The sequence below is a fragment of the Chaetodon auriga genome, chromosome 17 (genome assembly GCF_051107435.1).
Source record: "Chaetodon auriga isolate fChaAug3 chromosome 17, fChaAug3.hap1, whole genome shotgun sequence".
Lineage (NCBI taxonomy): Eukaryota > Metazoa > Chordata > Actinopteri > Chaetodontiformes > Chaetodontidae > Chaetodon > Chaetodon auriga.
Genome location: NC_135090.1, coordinates 23,984,622 through 24,002,500, shown reverse-complemented (window position 1 = coordinate 24,002,500; position 17,879 = coordinate 23,984,622). Strand labels below are relative to the sequence as shown.

At 46.8% G+C, this 17,879-nt stretch overlaps 2 protein-coding genes across 4 annotated transcripts in view; both read left to right on the top strand.

Moving 5' to 3' along the window:
- Nucleotides 1–1,471, top strand: part of vps45 (vacuolar protein sorting 45 homolog) — a 7,061-nt gene extending 5,590 nt beyond the window's left edge. Inside the window, exons 12-15 of the mRNA XM_076754080.1 lie at nt 85–192; nt 421–542; nt 650–781; nt 1,179–1,471. Of these exons, the coding sequence (XP_076610195.1) occupies nt 85–192; nt 421–542; nt 650–781; nt 1,179–1,260 (444 nt within the window). The 3' untranslated portion in view covers nt 1,261–1,471. The remainder of the gene's footprint in view (nt 1–84; nt 193–420; nt 543–649; nt 782–1,178) is intronic.
- A 1,045-nt stretch (nt 1,472–2,516) lies between these two features.
- Nucleotides 2,517–15,919, top strand: plekho1a (pleckstrin homology domain containing, family O member 1a). 3 transcript variants are annotated; one of them, XM_076754071.1, is made up of 10 exons: nt 2,517–2,855; nt 5,076–5,225; nt 8,813–8,965; nt 10,032–10,136; nt 10,421–10,522; nt 10,632–10,955; nt 11,094–11,191; nt 12,076–12,238; nt 12,394–12,506; nt 12,976–15,919. In XM_076754071.1, the coding sequence occupies exons 1-10, from the start codon at nt 2,829–2,831 to the stop codon at nt 13,793–13,795; spliced, it is 2,055 nt and encodes a 684-aa protein (XP_076610186.1). In that variant the 5' UTR covers nt 2,517–2,828; the 3' UTR covers nt 13,796–15,919. The 3 variants fall into 3 exon arrangements, with proteins under 3 accessions (XP_076610186.1, XP_076610185.1, XP_076610187.1); XM_076754070.1 differs by having other exon boundaries at nt 2,520–2,855; nt 12,973–15,919; XM_076754072.1 differs by having other exon boundaries at nt 2,525–2,855; nt 8,813–8,953; nt 12,973–15,919.
- Nucleotides 15,920–17,879: the final 1,960 nt, after the last annotated feature.

Genomic DNA, 17,879 nt, shown 5'->3' with positions numbered 1-17,879 from the left:
AGCAAGTTGTTGTTGTTGGTTAATTGATTATGAAGTGTGTGTGTGTGTGTGTGTGTGTGTGTGTGTGTGTCCGTCCTCTCTCAGATGGTGAAGTCAGTGGTGGAGTATGGAGGGAAGAGAGTCAGAGGAAGTGACCTCATCACACCAACAGATGCGGTCGCCATCACCAAACAGTTCTTCAAAGGCCTCTCGGTACACGCACGCACACACACACACACACACACACACACACACACACACACACACACACACACACACACAGAGACACACACAAGTTCGTGTTTTTATTATGAAAAGTTGATAAAAATGGTGGATGAAGGTGATGATGCAGCAACTCACAGCAGGTGTGTGTGTGTGTGTGTGTGTGTGTGTGTGTGTGTGTGTGTGTGTGTGTGTGTGTGTGTGCGCGCGTGTGTTCAGGGTGTAGAGAATGTGTACACTCAGCATCAGCCTCTCCTTCATGACACCCTGGATCAGCTGATTAAAGGTCGACTGAAGGACAGTCAGTTCCCGTACCTGGGAGCCAGCAGCCTCAGAGACAGGTAGCACGCACGCTCCCACGCTGAACGTGATGATGACTCTGAACATCTTCATACCTCTTTGTAACTGTGTGTGTGCACGTGTGTGTGTGCGTGTGTGTGTGTCACAGGCCTCAGGACATCATCGTGTTTCTGATTGGTGGAGCCACGTATGAAGAAGCTCTGACTGTTTACAACCTGAACCGCAGCACACCTGGAGTCCGCATCGTCCTGGGAGGAAGTAACATCCACAACACCAAGAGGTCACACACACACACACACACACACACACACACACACACACACACACACACAAAGCATCAGATCTGTGTGGAACGATGAAGAGGAGGCTGTGACCTTCCTCACATGAACACATGAAGAGAACGGAAACGTCTGACCTGCATCGTGTTTTCATCATTTCACCTTTGACTTGAGCTTGTTGGGTCTCTTCTTCTGTGGTGTTTAGACAGGTGGAGGATCAGCAGGTGGAGCTGATCCTCCACCTGTCTCCATCAGCCAATCAGATTCAGGCAGCAGGTCACGTTTCAAAGTGGTTTGAAGCTCGACTGTCTGTCAGATGAATGTAATGGAGTAAAAGTCCAACATGTTGACCTGTGTGACGTCTCTGTCTCTGTGTCTCTGCGTCTGTCTCTGCTTCAGTTTCCTGGAGGAAGTGATGTCAGCGACGGGTCACGGCGGCGACAGAGCACTGGGAAGCGGCCGCCATGGCAGCAGGCGCTGACATGAAGAGAGACTCGTGAAGCTACATTCCCTCTGTGGTTGTGTGTGTGTGTGTGTTTACAGGAGCAGTCCACTGTCTGACTGGTCCTGTCTGTCCGTCCGTCCGTCCGATTGGTGGATCGATCCTTCAAAGTGTTTGTTTTAGTCAAAGTGGATCAACGTGAACGTTTCACTTCAAAACAAGAGAACTAATAAACAAAAGAGAAAAACCACCGTTTGGTTCAGTCTGCTGCTTCCTGTCTGTCTGTCTGTCTGTCTGTCTGTCTGTCTGTCTGTCTGTCTCTGTCTGTCTGTCTGTCTGTCTGTCTGTCTGTCTCTGTCTGTCTGTCTGTCTGTCTCTTTCTTTATTTGTTTGTTGGTGTCGGCTCATCAGTTCCAGCTTTGGGGGAATATGTTTGATTTTGTATTGATTTTGTTATTTATCATATGACGACGTTCAGAATTTGTTCTCATCTCTTTATTGGAGTGTTTCTTCAGTTTTTTCTTGTCTGATAATTGAAACTTCTGCTGAACATTTGGATGTGTGTGTGTGTGTGTGTGATACAAGCTCCTCTGGATCTGTTGTCAGTAAACTGTTTCCCATAAGAAATGTTTGTTTCCACCTGAGCTGATCAGGGATCAGCTCCACCTGTTCCAGTTGTCTGACGTCTGAAGGAGGACAGATTCAGTCCATCAGCTTCAGTCCAACATTAAGTTCTGCTGTTCGAAGCATCGCTGCAACAAAACTATGCCCCAAAGTAGGATCAATAAAGTCTAAGTGTGGAAGTCTGATCATCAGGAGCAGCAGGAGGCAGGTGAGCAGATGTCACCTCATAGGTTCCCTTTAATGGGTTCAGGTGATGTCTTCACTGTTCATGTCCACACTTCAGGACTAAATCATTAGTGGACAAAGTCTTTGGAACAGGAATATTGATCTTTCCAGCTGGAAGAGAACAGACAAAGAAAAGACAATACCGCACAAGCCACAGCTGGAATTATTGATTATTCTGATGAATTATTAATAACAGCTCAAACAGCGTTGGGACCCTCTGACTGCAGCTGTTCAAAGCTCGGCCTCAGCACTGGGATCAGCTCTTACTCTGGCCTGTTTCTGTGCTCATCAACACAGTCAGCACAGGTGTGTGTGTGATCAATACTCAGATCAGTCCTGTTAATGACTGGCTCTTTGTCTAAGATGTGTGTATGTGTGTGTGTGTGCGGGGCTAGATGGCGCTGTCGGGCTCCTTGTACCGTAACATAGGCTACTGTGCGCGTCCACGTGCCAGAGCGCGTGCGTGTGTGCTCAGAGAGAGAGAGAGAGAGAGAGAGAGAGAGAGAGAGCATCTGCCTCCACACACACACACACACACACACACACACACACACGGGGAGGATGCTGCCTCGATTCACACAGCAGACGCGGAGCTGAAGAAGAACCGGACGGACTGTCGGACTCACCGACACCGACACCAGGATCTACCCGGAGCCGAGTGAGCGCGGCCGGGCTGAAGCTCCCGCCGGGCCGGCCGAACCTCTCCCCGCCGCGGTGTGATTGTCCTGTGAGCCCCGAGCGGCGGCAGCAGCGGAGGGATGAAGAAAAGCAACCAGAGCCGACGGGTAGGAGCGCGTCTGCCACTCACTCACTCACTCACTCACTCACTCACTCATCTGTTTCTGGTTTTATCTCACGTTAATTCTGAGAGTGTGTGCATCTTTCATCCATTCACCCGTTCATCCATTCATCAATAATGTTCTCATAGTGTGATTAACATTCAGCAGCTCTGCAACATCAAACATTTCTGTCACATTAAAACACAAAAATGAGACTAAAATATTTATTCTTCATTAATATTCATACATGAGCTTTTGTGTGTGTGTGTGTGTGTGTGTGTGTGTGTGTGTGTGTGTGTGTGTGTGCGCGCGCGCGAGCGCGCGCAGAAATCAGTGAGTTTTAATTTGCTGTGGGCAGCTCTGAGCTCCACGTCTCATATTCCTGAAGACATATTTCATACGGTGAGACACCAGCAGCTGTGGACTGAATGTCTTCACAAACTGGTCTCAGGCCAGTTGGACCGAAACGTCCAGAGTGAAATGACAAAGCTGTTTGTGTGGACATGAAAAAGAAGACGAGGACACAGGAAGTGTGTCTGCAGTGAGACAAACATGAAGACAAACTGTGGACAGAGGACAGGTTTGGACCTAGTCTGAGTACCACTGAGAGGCTGGCTGATCTGTTTTAGTCAAAGAAGTTCGTTCAATGAGGGAGGAGGAAGTACTTTAGTAAAAGTACTAATACCACACAGTAAAAATACTAAAATAATGTACTTCAGGTATTCAAAGTAAAAGTACTGATTATTCTCATCGTGCTGGTTATTATGGGATGTCACCAACCTAAGAATGACGATCATCAGCAGAAGAGCGAGGGAGCTGTCAATCAAACACACCTATGTGGGCGGAGCACAGGTGTGCAGGAGCTGACATCCAATCATATCTTTAAGATCTGTGACACATCACCATTAGCACTTAGCGTTAGCCACAAGGTTCAAATGCTGCTTACACATCAGAAAAAGGAAAAAACCTCTTCATCCTTTTCTGTACTTTCTTCTTCTTCTTTATTTTTCTTCTTTTTCCTCTTGTCGTTTTGAATTTTCTTCTTCTTCCTCTTCCTCCTCTTCTTCCTTTTCTGTACTTTCATCTTCTTCTTTTTCTTTCTTTTCCTCTTCTTGTTTTGAATTTTCTTCTTCTTCCTCTTCCTTTTCTTTTTCCTTTTCTGTATTTCCTTCTTTATCTTCTTCTTCCTCCTCCTCCTCCTCCTCCCCTCCTTCTTCGTTGGTGTTGTCTCGGCTTCCTGTGCTTATGTAATGAAAGTAGGTCAGAGCATTTTCACTTCTCCAATGTTCACTGACTTTATTCTTCCTCTTCACCTCTCGGTCCTCCATGATCTTCCTCCTCTTCTCTCTGGTCTCTGAACTCATCCTCCTCTTCCTCCTTTGTCTTCATCTTCCTCCACTGAACTGATTCCTCCTACCTCAACCTGTTTTCTTCCTCCCACATCCTCATCTCCTCATCTCTTCATCCTGCCGTCATGTCGATGTTTCTCTTCTTCTTCTTCTTCTTCATGTTTATCTTGTTTGCATTCCCCCGTATCTTCTTCTTTGATCTTTTCAATGTGTTTTCTGGCTTTCTTTGTTCTCTTTTCCTTTCTTTTATGTCTTCCATCCTTTGTTTTTTCTTCCTTCCCTTCTCTCTCAATCCCTTTTTCCTTGCTTCCTTACTTCACCTTCCTTCGATTTGTTTTTCCTTTTCTTCCTTCCTCCTCTTCCATCCTTCCTTTCTTCCTTCCTTCCTTTCTCCCCTGTTCCCCCCTTCCATCCTACCTTCCTTTCTCCTCCTCTTCCATCCTTCCTTCCTTTCTTTCTTCTCCTCTTCTTTCCTTTCTTCCCTTCTTCCTTCCCTCCTTCCTTCCTTCCTCTCTCCTCCTGTTCCTTCCTTCCTTTCTCCCCTGTTCCCCCCTTCCATCCTACCTTCCTTTCTCCTCCTCTTCCATCCTTCCTTCCTTTCTTTCTTCTCCTCTTCTTTCCATTCTTCCCTTCTTCCTTCCCTCCTTCCTTCCTTCCTCTCTCCTCCTGTTCCTTTCTTCCTTTCTCCTCCTGTTCCTTCCTTCCTTTCTTCCTCTCCTTAGTCTGAGCAGCATTCAGTCACATGATGTTGGTCATGTGATGAACGTCTACATTCTGTGTTCTCTGTCACGTTTTAATCTTGAAGTACATCATGATGGTTCTGCTGGTTCTTCTGGTGTTTCTCTCTGACCCCTGTCGCTGGGTTTTGGTGTTTCAGGGTGTTCAGGACTCGGGTCAGCAGGCCGTCCAGCATCCGGAGAAAGTGGGCTGGATCAGGAAGTTCTGTGGCCGAGGGATCTTCAGAGAGCTGTGGAGGAACCGGTATGTGGTCCTGAGAGGAGACCGACTCTACATCTCTGACAAAGAGGTGAGGAAAAACAAAAAAACCCTCCATCGACTCAGTGTACTTTTGCATTACTTCGTAGCACCTTTGTCCAGTTGGACCAGAAAGTTGCATTAGGGCACTTATTGTTGTTGTTCTCTCCCGTTCAGAATCTTGCTTGTGTTGTATGAAAAATCTCATCTGTACTAATTGAAACCATAATTTCCAGACAGGAAATTATCTGCTGATCTCAGTACAGCACAGCTGAGGCAGCCAGGATGGTCCTGTTTGTGGTCTGGAGACGAAAGCTAGCTTTAGCTGTGTGCTGTTAGCTATGTGCTGTTAGCTGTTAGCTTTAGCTGTTAGCTCTGAGTGTTAGCAGCTGTTTCCCGTCAGAGGGTCAAGGGCACTTCCTGGTTTTCTGGCAGCAGCAGCAGCAGCAGCAGCAGAAGAAGAAGAAGAAGAAGAAGAAGAAGAAGAAGAAGAAGAAGAAGAAGAAGCGTATTAGACTGATGTCAGACACAAATCAAATCACGTCCGTCAGCCAGATCAGTTCAGGTCTGCTCGTCGTCGTCTCCGTGAGGAAAACTTTACAGCAGCTACGATGAAGCTGCAGAGAATCATCAGCTGACTGTCGGCTCAGTGGTAGACTTTCAGAATAAAAGCCGTAAAAAGCCTCAGGTCACTTCCTGCTGAGCAGCAAACAGCAGACAGTCAGTCAGAGAGCAGCTGGTGGACATTTAGCAGCTAAAGAGCAGATCCGTCCCTCAGGAGCTGGAGGAGACCAAACACAGAGCTCAAAGAGAGACAAGACCGGACTGATGGAGTCCACATCCATCATCAGTCATCATGCTGATCTGTAGCTGCTGGATGTGAGACAAACTCTTCGGCAGCGAGTTCAGCCTGAAGGTGATGAAGATGAAGATGAAGAGTCACACGTGAGTTTGTTGGTTTGGATTTTACTGCATCAGAGGAGGAATTGAAAGCGCCTAAAGTGGATTTATTTTCAGCTCTGATGATGCTGAGTCACTCATGAACAACGCTGAGTCAGACTGAGCGATCACGTGACCTGTGATGTCACGTTGATGTCTTTATAAAGACCGAATGTCCTGAAAGAGCCGAGAGGGCCGAGATACATTTAGACTTGGGGGGGGGGGGGCAAGGACAGAGGGAGAGAGAGAGGGAGGGAGAGAGGGGGAGAGAGGGGGAGGGGGAGAGAGGGGGAGAGAGAAAGGGGGAGAGAGGGGGAGAGAGAGAGGGGGAGAGAGAGAGGGGGGGAGAGAGAGGAGGAGAGAGAGAGGGGGAGAGAGAGGGGGGAGAGAGAGGGGGAGAGAGTTTTTATCTGATTTAATTCTGCTGTGTGGCCTCAGATACACACACACACACACACAAATACACAAATACACACACACACACACACAGGCACACAGGGAGGCTGCTGGCTGAGCAGTCAACACGTGTCGCAGAATCAAAGATCTTCATCTGACACAGCTGAGCCCGAAGCCACCACACACACACACACACACACACACACACACACACACACACACACACACACACACACACACACACACACAGTGGCTGTGCTGAGCTGCATGTTGCTCTCTGATCATGCAGATGAATGAAACACTGAATGTGATTATGGAGAGAAAGAGGAGAGAGACTGGAGCATGATGGGAGGAAAAGATGGAGGATGTTGATGAAGTGACACGTTCAAAGGCCGCATGGGGAAAAACGTCTTTGTCCAACTTTTACCGTCTTGAATCATCAGTCAGAGCGTCCATATGAGACGAGCTGAGACTCAGAAAGAGTTTCAGTCCACAGGAAGACGTGAAGACGTGAACTGAAAACGTGTGAAAACGTGTTTCTCGAGGCTGAATGCTTCACAGAAGAAGAAATAATCTGACGTTCTAAAAATACGATGGATCAGAGTTTAACCTGCAGCCTGTAACAGAACACTTCTTCTTTGTTGGTCTCTCTCGCTCTGTGGACAAAAAGACAGACAGATGCAGACAGAGTTTAGATGTCCTATAGCTGGCGGGTTCCTGAATGCGTCACAGAGGTCAGGTTAGCTGCAGGTGTGTTCAGAGTGTTTCTGCTGAGTCATGCAAACGCTCGCTGTGATTTTAACGTTCTGCCTGTGAACACAAACGTCCCAGCGTCTGTGAACACATCGTCAGCTTCATTCACACTCAGCGCATCTGCTGATGCTGCGACCTGATCAGTCTGAATCTGAATGTAAACAAACATGGCGTCCGACGCGGCGTGTGTCACTAAAGAATCGACTACGAGCTGCAACCACATCCTTCCTCTTTCACTTCACCTGGTTCACAGGTGAGGCGCTCTGTGCTCCTATTGGTCAAGGTCATGTCATAGAATTGTTGAGAGAAGACAAAACATTCTGACCTGCTCGTCTTTCTGGAGGAGGTGTCCAGGTGTCTCCGTCAGCTGTCCCCATCAGGTGTCCCCATCAGGTGTCCCCATCAATTGTCTCCCTCAGATGTCTCCCTCAGGTGTCTCCATCAGGTGTCTCCATCAGCTGCCTCAGGTGAAAGCTCCTCTGTTTAGCACATTGTTCAGGACCTGGTCTGTGTCAGACCTCCAGCAGGACCTGGTCTGAGTCCTCCTCAGGCCACCTGCAGAGCCGTCAGGAGGTCGATTAGAGAACCAGCAGAGCTGAAGCTCAGCCCACATATTGATCATATCATTGACCATGTTCAACGCCACCAGCTTCCACACATGACGCAGTGCTTGTTGTAACGTGTTGCAGTAGTAGCAGTCGCAGTATTTTTTGCTGTACTGCAGCGGCTGTGACAGTAGCAGAAGTATCAGTACTTCATCTGCCGTGAGTTTGGTGGATTAAAGTTGAACGAAGCAAAAACGTCTCTGATGAAATAAACATGGAGACCAAACCGAGCGAGACGACTCGATTAGCTCAGACTGAACCGCCCTCACCCAAATGATTCAGCTTCCTGTCTGTCTCTCTCTCTGTCCCTCTCTCTGTCTCTCTCACACTCACTAAAAAGCTCACTCCTCGTGTCAAACTGAGGAGACGTCACAGAGTCAAACAGCCAGCTGCTATTTTCACATCTGGAGGACAAAGACAGACAAAATGTCTCTTTAATCTCTGATGTTTCTTTGAGCCAAAATATTAAAGTTAATGAAGCAAATGAGCAGACTGCAGATCAGCTGATGTGACAGCGTCGTGTCATTAAAGGGCACCTGTGTACAAGTACTAATACTGCGCAGTACAATTACTCTGTTACAAGTTAAAGTCCTGTACTGAAAATGTTACTGCAGTAAAAGTATGTGAGCACAATGAGCAAAATGTGTCTAAAGTACTGAGTGCAGTAAAGTGTCCTGTGTGTGTGTGTGTGTGTGTGTGCGTGCGTGTGTGTGTGTGTGTGTGTGTGTGTGTGTGTGCGTGTTGATGCTGTATTATAACCTGAACCTATAAACTCCATCAGAGGAACTAGCTGCAGTGGACAAGTGGAAGGTGAGTGGACACAGTGGAAACGAGGCCAATCAGAGCTCAAGGTGTGTGATGCTGCAGGTAGCTATGGAAACAGGACTGCTGCTGAAGCTCCTCTCCCTCCTCCTGCTGTGAATAAAGGTGTTTTGTGTGTTTGCAGGTGAAAGACGAGCGGAAAGCACAGGAAGTGTTCGACCTGGCTGATTACGAGCGTTCGGAGGAGCTGAGGAAAGCAAAGAGTCGCAGCAAGAAAAACCACAGTCGCTTCACGGTGCTGCGCTGCCGGCAGCCCGGAAACACCGTGAGTAACGTTGTGAGTCACCTGACATTTACCTGAAGAAGGTGAACAGAAGAAGAGCTGAAACCTGCTTTACAAACGGAGAGAAAACTGTGAGATCAGTCTTAAACTGACAGTCTGCAGCATGCTAGCACCTTAACCGCAGAGGAGCTAAATGCTAACATCAGCATGCTAACATGCTCGTGTTAGGCAGGTATGAAGTTTACCATGTGTATCATCCTAGCTTAGCATGTTAGCATGCTAACATTTGCTAATAAGTGGTGGTGGGGTGTAACTGTAAGTACATTTAGGCTACTCACTACTATGTACACATACTGCAAAGTACACATTTGAGGCACTTTTACTTGTACTTGAGGCTTTTCTTTTCATGCTCTGTCTACGTCTCCTCCATCACATCAGAGGGAAATGTCCACCCCGTCATTTTGTCCGTTTTCTGTCTTTATTCTTCTTCATCTTCCTCTCTCGTGTCTGTCCTCTGAGCTCACAGATTACTCTGCCCCACCTGACTCACACCGTCACCTCATTGGTGGATTTCCTCCTACATTCTTCTCAGGATTGGTGGATTAGATTTCACTTCACCCACCCAGCCTCGGCTGCAGCGATTGGCTGAGCTGTGTTGTTTTTTCTCCTCTGAAGAGGTTTAATCCTCAGAATCCCATTAGTCTGTCAGAGGACGAGTTACAACAGAATAATCCCTGCAGAGTCCAAACGCTTTCCCATGTTTGTCTGCCTCTCTCACCGCCTCCCTCTGTCTGTCTCTGTCTGTCTGTCTGTCTGTCTGTCTGTCTGTCTGTTTCTGTCTCTCTGTCTGTTTCTGTCTCTCTGTCTGTCTCTGTCTGTCTGTCTGTCTGTCTTATGTCGGTCTGCTGCAGTCTATTACAGCCATACAGAAAAAAGTCATGACACCTTAATGTACTGAAGAACATGAAGCATTTAAAAGAATATTAAAAGAATATACTGAACTTTAGCAAAACTAAACATTAGCATTAGCTGCAGAGCTTTTTCTGTCTGGTTTAGCCTGGACAGGTGAAACATAGTGTATCTGTATCGTATACCAAACACAGTTCTGGTCTTTTTGCAGGTTCCCAACCTTGTGTTTCTGGCAGTGAGTCCTGAGGAAAAGGAATCATGGGTCAACGCCCTCAATGTGGCCATCATCAAAGCCAAGAACCGCATTTTAGACGAGGTTTGTGAGGCCTGTTGATGACATCTACCTGTAGTGAACATTGATGAGACTGATGAAGGGATGAACACCTTGTTAACGGGTCACTCACCTCTGTGAAATGTTAATTGACTGTACAGTTACTGAGATTGATAAACTGGACAGCCTACATTTATAAAACAATGTACTGGTTTCACCTCCAAGTAGAAGCATATTGTTGGATGGATTCTTTTTAAAGGGAATTAAATGTGTCCTGAAACCCTGCTGGACATTTGAGAAGGCACTAAAGCCAGTCTGTCTCCATCCAGGTGACCATCGAAGAGGACAGTGCACTGCTTCATCCCACCAGAGACCGGGCAAAGATCCCACATGGCCGCCGGCTCCCTACAAGAGGACACCTCATGGCCGTGGTACCTGATGTCTTATTGTCTCTTTTCCTTTTTACTAGTTGTATTTTTCTATTTTTATGAATCAGAACCTTTTTGATAGCTGACTTACCTGACTGATCATTCACTCCAGGCGTCCACCTCCTCCCATGGCATGCTGACTCTTGACCTGGTCGCTGAGGAGGATGGTTTCTCTCCAGACTACGATGGCGACTCCCAGGAATCATGGGAAAATAGCTTTCAAGTCGACCTGCCGAGGGGGGGTTCATGTGGACAGGTGGCAGCTGTCGGATCTTGGGGGGTTGGAGTTCGTCAGCGAGCCGACACCGACGTGTCAAAGCTGCGGGTGACGTCCAGGGAGCCCAAGGTGAAGACCGGAAGTCTGCCCAGAGGGAGTGAGCGGTCCTGGTGCAAACAGTCCCACCTGGAGACCTCCATGGTCCACAAGACTCAGCAGGTACTAGTTGGGAAACTTTAACATTCTGTTTTTATGGGATGTTGAGGAGTCTAATCTCTGTATGTTGGTAGACGTTTCCTTAGTCCAAACCTGAATGGCTGAACCAACAGCAGAACTGAGCTTAGTCTTACCTTTCAGGTCCTTCAGGCTCAGTCTCGAACGCCGCAGCCAGGGAAGAGGTTCAGCATGCAGGGCCGGAGTCGCTGTGCCTCCATGGATGAAGTCCTCTCATCCAGGTACACCAACACCTGAGAGTAAAACAAACCATCACAACACAGATCCCTGTCTGACAAACCAGGTTCACATGAGCAAACAGTGATGAACCAGAAACTTGTCTCCTTCTCCTTCAACATCCGTCCCCTAACCTTTAGTATTTTTCTTGAGGTAATTCTTTGAGAGCAGTGACTGTTTTGAAAACTCACTACTGGTGCATTTAGGTACTCACTTGATAACCAAGAAATATGAAGATATACCAGATTATTTATCCGTCTGTGTTTCATATCTTATCTGAGACTGGGTTGTGGTGGCAGCAGGCCAGTTCTCTGGTTGTGCTGTCCTGCGTCCTGAGACATTTCCTGACTAGATGAGATATGCAATCACTCATGCATGCTCTGGATCTGACAGGGGTCTCGCCCCAGTTGGGCATGCCTGGAAAACCTCCCAGGAAGGTGTCCAGAGGGCATTCTGATCACATATTTGCACAACCCCAACTGGGTTTTTTTATCTGATTGCAGTGGTTCTTGAATGTCCTTCTTGAAGTCAAAGCTCGTCGTTCTGTTTCTGAGGCCAGCCCCCTGCAAAGGAAACTAATTTTACTCAAATTACCATGACAGTCTGGTGCAATGCCAACATTACTGCTGACCAGTCCATTTAGTTTTATTCTTGATATAAGCAGCAAATTTCAAGTCTCTGCGAGTTGATTTTCATGAATGAACTGAAAACAGCTGCTATCAGGAAGGAAGGAAGTCAATCAGAAAAACTGATGGATGATTTGGAAAATGATCAGCAAGGAGAGGAAGTATTTGGATTTAGAGGTTATGGTTCTTTATAGTTTAGGTCTTCTGTCTAACTTTTTCTTTCCTCTTGTTGTCCTTCCTCTCTTCCTCCTTCCCTTCTTCAGACCGGCGATGATTCGCTCTGAGTTGTGCTCTGCCTTGCGTCGTTATCCAACTGAGGAGGAGGCGAGAGGAGGGCCTTCAGTGCAGCCGGTTGGTCAGCTGCAGAGTCTAATCGCCCAGAGGATGCAGAGAGCTCAGGAGCTGCTGGAGGAGATGAGGCTGCAGGTCAGGTCTTCGTCCATGAGCTCCATGAGTTTAGCTAATCAGTTTTTAATTGACTGACTGTCTGATGGGATAGCAGATCACCAGAAGCAAATAAAATAATGCAGCAATGGATAAATGGGATATAAGTAAGACTAAATGATTGTTGTGATTGACAGGAGCTGCAGAAGGCCAAAGCAGACAGAGAACGTGGAGGCAGCTCACTTTACCTGAAGGGCATCGACTCCCCTCGCCTGCACCACCTCAGAGGCTCAGACTCTCCTCACTCCAGGTTTGGTTTTACACATTTTTACTGTATTTTCAACCTTTGCTCAGCCAGTAAACCTTTCTTTCTTTTTCCTTTTTTTGATTTCATCTTTCATCTGACTTTGGGAGTCGACTGGCAAAACAAAGCTGAATGTGCACAAGACTGCGCTGTCTGAGGCCGTATTGCAACTCCTCCTTGATCTCTTCTTTCAGACAGACTTCATGTTGTTGCACTTGGTTTGTTCACATGAGAAGTGACAGAAGTAGCTGTGTGAGGAATCAAAAAAGAGAGAAGAGTTCACGCCTGTGAACATCTTATCAGAAGTGTTGGGTATTGTCAAGTTTTGCTGGTTTGAACAAGGCTCGTCTGTGAACCCGAGTTTCTAAAGATGGAAACACCAAAGGGTCTAAAAGGGTTGTAGAGACAAATGAACCAGCCAATATTTCAAAATTAATATTTAACATGAACTGATTTTCATTGTGCTCTTCAGCAGGTCGTCTGGATCTCCAAGGAGCAGGAGCAGTGACTCCCCTCGCCTCCGGGGCAAAGACTCCCCTCGTCTGAGAGGGAGAGAGTCTCCTCGATCTAAAGCCAAGAGGAATCGCAACAAAGGGACTGACTCTCCTCACTCCAGAGGATCCCATTCACCCGTTGCTAAAGCAAGCCACTCTCCTCGACTGAAAGACTCACCTCGTCTGACCGACCGCCCTCGGACAAAGAGCTCCGACGCCGTCCGTTCTCCAAAACTCAAGGGATCGTTGAGCCCCTCTTATCCCAACAAGGAGGCCGACTCTCCTGTTCAGAAGTCACTTGAATCACCTCCATGTGTCAGAAGACCCAGCTCCTCTCAGGTTAAAGGATCTGATTCACCACAAGTCAGCAAAGCCGACTCCCCTCGTCTGGGGAGCAGCAAGGAGTCGCCAAGTCTGAGTGAGAAGAACTCCCCGAGCCATTCTGGATCCTTCGAGTCCTTGCAGCCCAAAACCCCCGACAAGCACCGCCTGTCTCCACCTCCATCCTCCCTGCTTTCGGAGGAAGAGCTGGAGGTGGAGAGCAAGCGTGCTGAGGCTGAGCGCCTCCTAGAGGAGGCTGTATTATCGTGGAAGGAGGCGCAAGAGGTCCTGCAAGAGGTGAAGGAGCTGCAGAGCCAGACACTGCGGCGGCAGCGCAGGAGGACCTATGAGAAGATGACACCGCCAGTGGCAGCGGCGGCGGCAGCAGCAGTGACCAAGGCGACTGCAGCAGCAGAGGAGGACGACACACCCACCTCACCGACGTCACCTGAGGACGACGACGAGCCTGAAACACCTTGATGAGGATTTTTTCTCACAAGTATTTATTGAATTTTGGAGTTTTCTGGAAACGAAAGTAGCAGCAGTTTCCAGCTGTCTAACGCACAAAAAAAGCAGGGGATAAATAATTTGGGAGTTTTTAATTCTGTTCATTAAATGTTTTTCATCTTTTAATCCAGGGATTGTGGGATGCACATGAACACTTAAGCAAATGTGGATTATGTTGAAAGCAGCGATACAGTTCTTCCCAGGAGGTTTAATGACTTTAATCCTCCACAGTGCACTAGACTGTCCGTCAGTCAGCCCTCTCACCTCTGCTGCCCGTCTGATCCTCGACGTCTCTTTGTGTGACGGATTCACGTTGAATTTGAATAAAGTTTCAGTGGAGAGGCACTCCTCTTCACCTTCGTCAATGGTGCTGCACGTTTTTCTTCTTCGTCTTTTTCTGCGGAAAGTGAAGCGAAACGCTCCGATCATTTCAAAGACTTTTCCCCATCAGGTTTTTGGAGGAGATATTTGGGGTTTTGGGGGATGAAAAAATGACACTTTGTCATCTAAAGACACTTTTTTTCCAAATAACGATGTCAACGTTTATACGATGGGAATTTTTTCAATAAGAGAAAAACATGAAGGCACTGAAGAGCACTATGTTTCCTAACTTTTCTCTTAGTTGTTAGTCTCTGGTGTAGTTTGTCTTTCCAGCTCACTGTTGACAGTTTAACCTCAGCAGAGAGATTTGTGAAGCTACACCTTAAATCAGGGAGTTTGATGTTTTACGCCACAAAGAAAGAAGAAGCAATAATGTCAATAAGAAACAAAGACATTGTCAGTTATGGGCTGGATTCACCTGCTCGAGGGCAAAATAAGCTCCTGGTCCTCTCGGCCTCTGTGTCCTTTCCCTGTGTAAGAATACTGCTTCGCCCAAAATCTGCTGGGTGATAAAACATGTTACTTAACACGTGACATGTTAGTGTAACGCTGAAATCATGACAGGGACGATTTACATGAGAGGACGTGAAAATCAGGCGATGGCGCAGAACCCACCTCAGAGCCGTTCGTACGTCAGCTGATCGCGTCTTTTCCTGCGTTAAGTGACTGATGCTGGATGTTTGAGGATGACGCCGATATCGAACAGCAATGCTTTGCCACGCGCACTGTTTTCATACCAGCATAACACGAATAAATGTCTGTGCGAGCATCCCTGCAAGGTGTTTCTGAAGAGCTATGAAGTGAGACGCATGGGCGTGAACACGCGCCATCATGTACGTGTCGCAGATACGAACAGGCGACAAACTTTACGCGTCGTAGACTCAAATGACGAAACTGAAGAGAAACATGCGTGTTGCTAACGTCCGTGACGAGCTGTACGTGTCCTCTGTCCTCCGGTGGACAGATCTGGAACCAGCTAATATCTGCTAATAGGAAGTCATAACAGAATATTACTGAAATACTACAAACAGTACTGAACGTTTACTCCCATAACCGCGTACTACTCGTATACTGGCACGAAATAAATCGCTGATCTATTCATGAAAACATCGAACCTTCGCTCACAAATAACTGATGTTTAAAACTACGCGATAAATAATTTTTCTCCATTGAAACGAGAAATGACCTGAAGATGTTTTTTCTGAAGATGTTTGTGTTGGTTTTTGCTTCTGTAACCTTAAATATTCACATGAATTCTGTTTTTCACGCTGTTGTGTCACGAACGTTTGAACGTTTTCTTCTTCTGGTGTTTTTGCACACTTCTCTTCAGATGACGTCATGTGGACGAAGGCACCGACAATAACGGGTCACGTGTTCTGGACTCATTGTACTGTGAGTGATGTTGGTGAAAAGAAGTTGAACAAATGGATTTAGTTTATTATTTTAAAAGTTTTGCACATTTTGAGCAACTTGAGCCGAATCCACAGAACAATTTAACACTTTGTTCACTTTGAGATGAAAACAAGATCTTTTAAATGTTCTTTTGTCTTTTTTGCTCATTTTGTTTAACTAAAGATTTATCCGTTGATGTGTTTGAATTATTGTATACAGCATTGCATTGTGGGTAAACAGAGCCCAAACAGTCACTGTTCATCTTCTGTTGTGAGCGTCTCGACGTCGTTTTCACATGCAAAAATAAAACAAGCTAAAGAAACAGCTGATGAAGTGAGAGTGTGTCACCTGTCTGCATCACTCAAACTGACCTGAGATCAGGTGGACTCGTCTCACCTCATTGGCTGAATTCTTCCTGTTTGAATTAAAATAAGTCTTGAAAGCGTGTGTGTGTGTGTGTGTGTGTGTGTGTGTGTGTGTGTGTCTCTTGATGTCTTGTTAACAGAGCTGTGAGTGAATCTGCTGCCTTATCCGTCTGCCTGAGCGTCCATGAGACGTCTGATGGACATGAAGCGTCCAACAGAGAAGCGTCTCTGTGGTCCACGTCCACTGCCGACCTCCTGGTGGCGCCGCAACTTCCTAAGCGTGCCGCCTCAGCTACAATGCTAATGTTGCTAGCAGCACATTGCTACGTTTCATTATTATTTATTATTTGTTGTATCTTTTTCCATCTTTCAGTTCAACGAAAAGCAAAGAAAAGCTCGTCATGATGTCAATATTCCAGTGCACCTTACGTTAGCCGTGCTCGCTAGTTCTGCTACGAAAAGAAGAAGAAAACCCAAACGTGTACTTTTACTCTCCTCCACAGTACTTTAGTTTATCCTCCACAACAGCAAACTTTGTCCAATCACACTGCAGTACTTTGACACAGTACAGATATCGCAGAAACGCACTTTTAAACGCTGACATTCAGTCTGGAGGCAGAGTCGACTTGTTTCCGTCAGCTGGAGACGAGCGCCGCCTTTAAATTAAAATGAAATGAAATGAAATGAAATGACCTTCACCTCAACAAGAAAAACAGAATCCAGAGTCTGAAGATGTTTGTCTTCAATTCACTCTGCAATGGGACTCCAGTCACATGATCCACGCATCCAGCTGTGCTATTGGCCAACTGCCCAAAGTGAGATTCATCAGTTAGTGAGAGGATGGACACACACACACACACACACACACGCACACGCACACACACACACACACACACACAGTTGTAATGTAGAGCAGAGCAGATGTAGGGCAGCACAAACAGCATCGCTCCATTACACAGCTCCACCTCTACAGCACACACCAACACAGTGTGTGTGTGTGTGTGTGTGTGTGTGTGTGTGTGTGTGTGTGTGTGTGAGACACTAATGCATGAGTTCGTGTGTGATCATGTATGCATGCGTGAGCATTTCTTAATGACTCATCTGCTGCCGTCGTGCACGCCGCGTGTGCGTGTCCACACATCAAACACTGGAAAAGAGAAAAGCAGCAGTCCGCCGTTTGTTGTCTGTCTCATGTCTCAGTCGGATTCGTCTCCATGTGTCCACTGCATGGAGACATCCGGGACATTTAGCCTAGCTTAGCACAATGGCTGGAAGCAGGGGGAAACAGTTAGCATAGCTCCATCAAAAGAGAAAAGAAGAAGAAAAAGAAGAAGTCTGCTGGTTTCCATGTTGTCTGCCGTGCGCTCACCTGTTGTCTGTCGTCCAATCAGCTGCTTTGGTTGTGATATCATCAGGTCACTGCTAACTGTTGATCCAGGAAACTTCAGGAAACACAACTCTGACAAAACAAGGCAGCGTTTTTTAGCTTAGCATCTGAAGCTCTTTGATGAAACGTTCAGATTGACAGACGACTTCATGCGTTCGAGTCTCTGATGAGAAAACAAGTCTCAGGTTGTGATGAACCTGCAGTGTTTGAACACCTTCACACTCTGATCTGTGGTCCTAACTGGACCTCCGGGATCAGGCCTCAGGTCTTGGGTCCTCGGCCCCCCTCATATTGTTTTAATGCAGGTCTGAGCTCAGTCTGAACGCTGAAAAATCAACAGAATTTCTCTTTCAGGTGACGTCGTTTCAGTTCTGTTGAGATTAAATGCTACAAACATACTCAAAGCAGAGTGTGTGTGTGTGTGTGTGTGTGTGTGTGTGCGTGTGTGTGTGTGTGTTAACTGGGTTATTTACTGACATAAAAACAGTGGAGGCTGATTCAGGTTCACATCAGAGGCCAATAAATCATTTAC